The 6,264-nt window shown below is 22.6% G+C and overlaps 1 protein-coding gene across 1 annotated transcript; it reads left to right on the top strand.

The window, feature by feature from the left end:
• Positions 1 to 99: 99 nt before the first annotated feature.
• Positions 100 to 280, top strand: GLRG_12004 (uncharacterized protein; the record flags this gene model as incomplete). Its single annotated transcript, XM_008102687.1, has 2 exons — positions 100 to 115; positions 147 to 280. The coding sequence occupies 2 exons, from the start codon at positions 100 to 102 to the stop codon at positions 278 to 280; spliced, it is 150 nt and encodes a 49-aa protein (XP_008100878.1).
• Positions 281 to 6,264: the final 5,984 nt, after the last annotated feature.

Consider the following 6,264-nt stretch of genomic DNA (forward strand, 5'->3'; position numbering starts at 1 on the left):
GCATTCGGGAAAAATGAGGCTATGAGTCAACGGCCCGAAAAACAAAGATCCGCCACTTTAAAGGCATTATAATCCTCTAAACGCGTTGGGGGGAATAAGATGCTTGGCCGCGAATGTGACAGAGTACTAAAAGCTGTCTAAAGAAGGTATCCCCTACCAGCAGTCCCAGAAGCTGCCCCCAGGCTGGATGGAGATTCCTACTGGGCATGCCGTTTGCCGATCACCAATCTTGTCCCGCCAGGGCCGTTTCTTGAAAACTCAGTTTACGCGGTACACTTAGCACTAGTATGCTAATACAGTTATAATTATTAAAGTTAAGAAGAACTAAATATTATATACTATAAGACTAAGAATTTAAATATAATATTATTTTAATACCTTTATTAGAAAATTTAATAATATAAAGTAAGTAATAATAAAAAAAAGCACTTTATAATTTTATTTTCTTTATATAACCTAATATAGTGTTAGTATTATAAAAAATAAAGAAGTGTAATTAATAACTTCTTAACTTAAGAGATATAACTTACTTATATAAGTCTTAAGTGTAAAACCTTTTAGAGAGAAAACCTAATATTATAACCTAATAAGCTATAGGCTATATTACCTTACCTAATAAATAAATAGTAAGTAGTAGTAGTGTTTATATAAATAAGAAATAAGGAAATAAAAAAGTAACTCCTTAGAATAAAAGAACTATAGCATAAGTTATATAACTATAAGTATAAGATAAAATAAAAAATAAGCGCTTATTTATAAGTAGGATAAGCGCTTAGTATATACCTAAGTAAGTACTTATTTTACTTTATAACTATTAGTTAAAGGAACTATTTAAGGAATAGTTATAACTTATATATAGGATAGACTTAGATACACTTAAGGATAGACTCCTATAGCTCTTTAGTAATTAACTTATAATATATTTTTAAATACCTTTTAGTATCTAACCTTAGTAATTTAATTAATAAGAAGCTATATAAGCTACTTTATAACACTAAGTCTTACTTAATTACTAGGTAATTAATAAGATAATAAGAAAGATAAATACTATTAACTAAGTACTAACCTCTGCTTACTATTAGTAGAAACCTTACTGTCTAGAAACTAGCTGTAACACTTTACTATTACGCTTTACCTTTATACTATATTACTTTATATTACTATTATAGCCTAGTTTTATCTTATTAGATTTATAATAGCTACTAAGAAAGCTATATTAAGTAGTAGTATAACCTTATTAATTTATATTATATTATTACTTTTATTATTCTTATTATTTATATTAATATTCTCTTTGTATTATAATATAATAAGAAGATATATATACCTTAATAAAAGTAATAGGCTTCAAGATATAGTATACTAAGAACGCTTTAACCTAAATAAATCTCTAACTTTAGGTAATTTTATATATAGCTTTAGTAAAATCTAACCTATAAGGCTACCTAGTAGCTACTATAAAGTCTTTATAATAATATATAATCCTTTATAACTATAAGGTTTAATAAGAATATACTATACTACTTTAATAATAACTAGTAATAAGGCTTTTAGTTAGATATTAGCTAGGCTAATAATCTTTTTTAAATAAAAAACACCTTTTATATAGTAAAAAGAATTATTAAAAACATAAGAATTAACTTACTACTTTTATTAAGACTATATAGTAAGGTAGAGGATATCTAACTATCTTATAGTAACTTATAAAGCTTTAAGCTATTTTAAAACCTAGTTATACTAAAGAAAAACCTAACTAAGTAAATACTACTTACCTCTTAAAAAAAGGCTTCTTAATAACTACCTTTAAGTAAAGATATTAAAATAAGTAATATACTTAAATAAAAAAAAGTATCTCTTTAGACTTATTATTTTTAAAGTAAGTAAAAGCTACTATAATAATATAGTTTAAGTTAAAAAGTAAAAAATAAGAAATAATAAGCCTATTAGGCCATAATATTATTTTACTAGTAGGCTTATTTAGATTATAGTTTTTTACTATATTAAGATAATTCTTAAATAGTATAGGCTACTATACCTAAAGCTAATAAAAATATGATATATACTTACTTTTAGGTGTTATAACCTAATAAGTAACAGGCTATGTTGTCCTACTAGACAGGCAGATAACAGGCGGCCGCAGCATTTATATAAACCAGGTTAGATAGATAACTCCCTAGAACAGAAGAACTATAGTATAAGTCACGTAATAATAAGAAGGACTAACAGACAATAAGTGCTTTAGGTAAAAGACTAACCTGTTATAACCTAATAAGTAACAGGCTATGTTGCCCTACCTAACAGGCAGACAAAGGGCAACATTAGTATTTATATAAACTAAGAACTAGGCTAGATAAATAACTTCCTAAAACAAAAGAACTATAGTATGAGTTATATAATAATAAAAAGAACTAATAAATAATAAGCACTTTAGGTAAAAGACTAACTAGTTAATAGCACTTTATAGTAAGGGACTAATAGATAAACGTTACTTTTAGGTATACTAAAAGAATTAGGACTTATATATAAGATAAACTTAGATATACTTAAGGATAGGCTTCTATAGCCTTTTAGTAATTAACTTTATAATATATTCTTTAAATACTTTTTAGTATTTAACCTTAGTAATTTAATTAATAAAAAGCTATATAAGCTACTTTATAACTTTAGACTATATAACTAATTACTAAGTAATTATTAGACTAGTAAGAATAATAAATACTATTAACTAAGTATTAACTTTTACTTACTATTAGTAAAAACCTTACTACTTAGAAACTAGCTATAATACTTTAATTACTTTTATTAAGTAAGTTAACCTTAATACTTACTTAATAGTAAAATAATAAGATATTTATACTATAAACTACTTCTACTTTATTTAGTTTTAGTAAGAAAAAGCCTTTAGCTACCTCTATATAGAACCTAAATAATAAGATAAAGAACACTAAAGTATTTAATAAAAATTTAGTTATATCTAATAAACCTATAGTATTATTATAAGCTAAATTAAAAAAAATAGTTCTAATATAGCTAAACTATAGACTATAATAAATAAACTAAGAAATAAACTTAAAGGTAAAAGTAATAAAGTTTATAAACTTTAATTTATAATTACTACTACTCTTATTAAGCTTAAAGAAAAATAGTAAGAAATTACTAAACTTTAAAAAGATAACTAGACCTTATAAGAGGTAGCTAATATTATTACTACCCTTATAAAAAAGTATAATAAAGTTAAGCTTAATTTACTTAGTACTTATAATAGTACTAGTAGATAACTAAAGGGATTTCTAATTTAAGTATATACTTAGTAGACCTTTTATACTACTAACTTTAGAAATAAAACTAAATAAGTTATTTATATAAGGACTTTCTTTTATAAAAAGGCACTTACTTAGGATAAGCCTTACTAAGAGGAGTTCTTTAAGAATAATAGTAACCTTACTATTTACTTCTTTAAGATATAAAATATCTTTAGAACTATAACTAGCTTTATAAAAGCCTTATAGTTACTATTCTAAGACCTTAATAAGAAATAATAAGCTAAGTAAGACCTAGCTAGCCTATAACAGACTAAGTTAGCCTTATACTATATAGCTAAGTCTTAGTAACTAGCTACTTAACTTAATATTACTTAAGAATTACTAATTTTTACCTTTTTCTAAGGTCTTAAAGATAACGTTAATAATAAACTTATTAAGATTATTAACCTACTTAAGGACTTCTTATTTTATATTAAGCTTAGTATTAAAATTAATATATAACTCTTTAAATAATATAAGAAATAAGAAAAGACTTAATAACTAAATATAAATATAAGTAAGAAGTACACCTAAAGACCTAAGTAGTTATACTAATAGAACTAAAGATAAAACACCTAGTAGTAAGTATATAATAACTAACTAAGTACTACTTATAGATAGTATATAGGACCTATAGACGTTAGTGTTACTAAAAGATAAGACTAGTAACTAGTATAAGATATTAGCACTATTAAATACTATAACTATAAAAAGATAAAACACTTTATATAAGACTATAGATAGCTAAAAAGACTATGGTATAAGAACCTACTTAAATATACTAAAGAGACTAGTGTAGCTTAAAAGGAAACCCTCTATAAATAACTCTTATAAACTACTTATTATAATAATAATTACCTAACCTATAAGGATAGTAAAAAAGAAGTAAGATAGTACCTTAAGTAGCCTAGAGGTAATACTAAGACAGCCTAATAGAAGTAGTTTATAATAATTAATATATATAAGTTTTATAACTAGATTAAGATTAAAAAAATAACTAAAGCTATTACTAAAGGACTATATAATAGAACCTTAAAAGAAAACACTAGTATTATAACTTAGGCTAGTAAGCCTATAGATATTTAGTAACTTAACTAGTAGACTATAGTAATTACTTATTAATATAGTGAGGAAAAAAGTAAGCTATAGATATTTAAAACTAAAATATTATTATAAAACTTATAAAAACCTATAATTAGCTAAAAACCTAGTACCTTAGTGCACTTAATATTAAGAAACTAAAACTAGTAAAAAGTCAGCTAGAATAATAAATAGCTACTTAAGGAAACTATAACCTACTAAAGACACTTAATAAAAACTACTCCTAAGAAGTTATTAAGACTATTATAGTAGCTAGGAAATAATATCTATAAGAAATTAAGGACTTTAAGGCGTAAACCTAATACCTTTTTACCTAACTAATTTAAATATAAGACTCTGTATATAATAAACAGGATTAGCTATATATAAAAGAGACCTTAAATACTCTTAATAAGTAACTATAACTTTATACTAAAGTATAAAGTTACTACTAGAAATAATAGTAACTAAAATAAGACTTTAAATAAACTATATATAAAGCTATAAACTTTAGTATATAAATAACTAAAACTATTACTATAAGTAAAAAGGCTATTAACTATTAAATAAGAATATAGTAAATAATTCTAAATATTATATATTAAGATATTTTAGTAACTACTAAATAAGTATAATAAATAAGTTATTTATAATATAGTTAAGACTATAAGATTACTATATAGTAAGCTATATTAATTTTAAAAATAAGTTAAGTATAAAATAAATATTAAAAGAGAATTATATATAATAGTAAGGATTTACTCTTAACTATACTAACTACTAGCTTAGAACTTTATTAGCTAATAACTAATAAGTATTCTTAATATACTTAAGCTTACTTAAGAATTATAAATAAAAGTAAATAAGACCTTAGGATATATTAAAATTATAGTAGTTAGTAAAAAAAGAATAACGTTCTTATAGCCTAGACTTAGTTTTAAGGAACTAACCCCTTAAGAAACTATTATAGTATAAAAACTAGTTCTAATAAAATAAAGATAAGTAGTAAAAAAGAATATAATAAAGAACTTTTTTACTATAAATCTATACTACTTAGTAAAATAACATAAAAAGTAGTAAAATGACTAATAAAATTAACTTAAGTAAACTTAATTTTAGTTTAATAAACTAAAGAAAAGACTTAGTATATTAAATAATAAGCTAGTAAAGTACTATTATTTTTACTAATTATAAATTATATAGACTTTAAAAATAATAAACTATATCTTTTATAAATTAATATAATATATATACTTATAAAAATATATAACTATACCCTTTAGGAAATCTTAAAGAAAACTAATAATTAAACGCTTTACTATTATAAGACTAAAGATATTAATATTAAAAGAGAACTTATTATCTTAAACTAAGAAAGCCTAAAGTTTAGAGATTATAGATACCTAGTTTAAGAACACTTACTATATAAGAAAGTATTTTAAATAAACTATATTTATAATAAATATAGTATATATAAGGTAGCTAAAAGGATTAATACCTTTTATCCTTAGAGGATTAATAATAAGGTATTACTTAGGTACTATATAAATAAGGAATTATAGTACTAGAGGATTAAGAAATATAGAAAATAGACTATCTACTTTAAACTATATCCTTAGTACTTAGTAGTATATATAATAAGTATTACTAAACACTAGTTAGACTACTACTATAATAAATACTATAACTACTATATAAAAAAGGTAAGAATATAGTAAATATAGATTAAGAAGGCTAAGACCTACTTAAATTAGCTAAAAAACTTAAAACGCTAACTATAAACAGGGTATAAGTAGCTAGAAGATAAATTAAAACCTTATATTATAATAATAAAAGATAATAGTTATATCTTCTTATAAGTCTTATTAAATAGACAGCTTAC

This window comes from Colletotrichum graminicola, assembly GCF_000149035.1.
Source record: "Colletotrichum graminicola M1.001 genomic scaffold supercont1.402, whole genome shotgun sequence".
Lineage (NCBI taxonomy): Eukaryota > Fungi > Ascomycota > Sordariomycetes > Glomerellales > Glomerellaceae > Colletotrichum > Colletotrichum graminicola.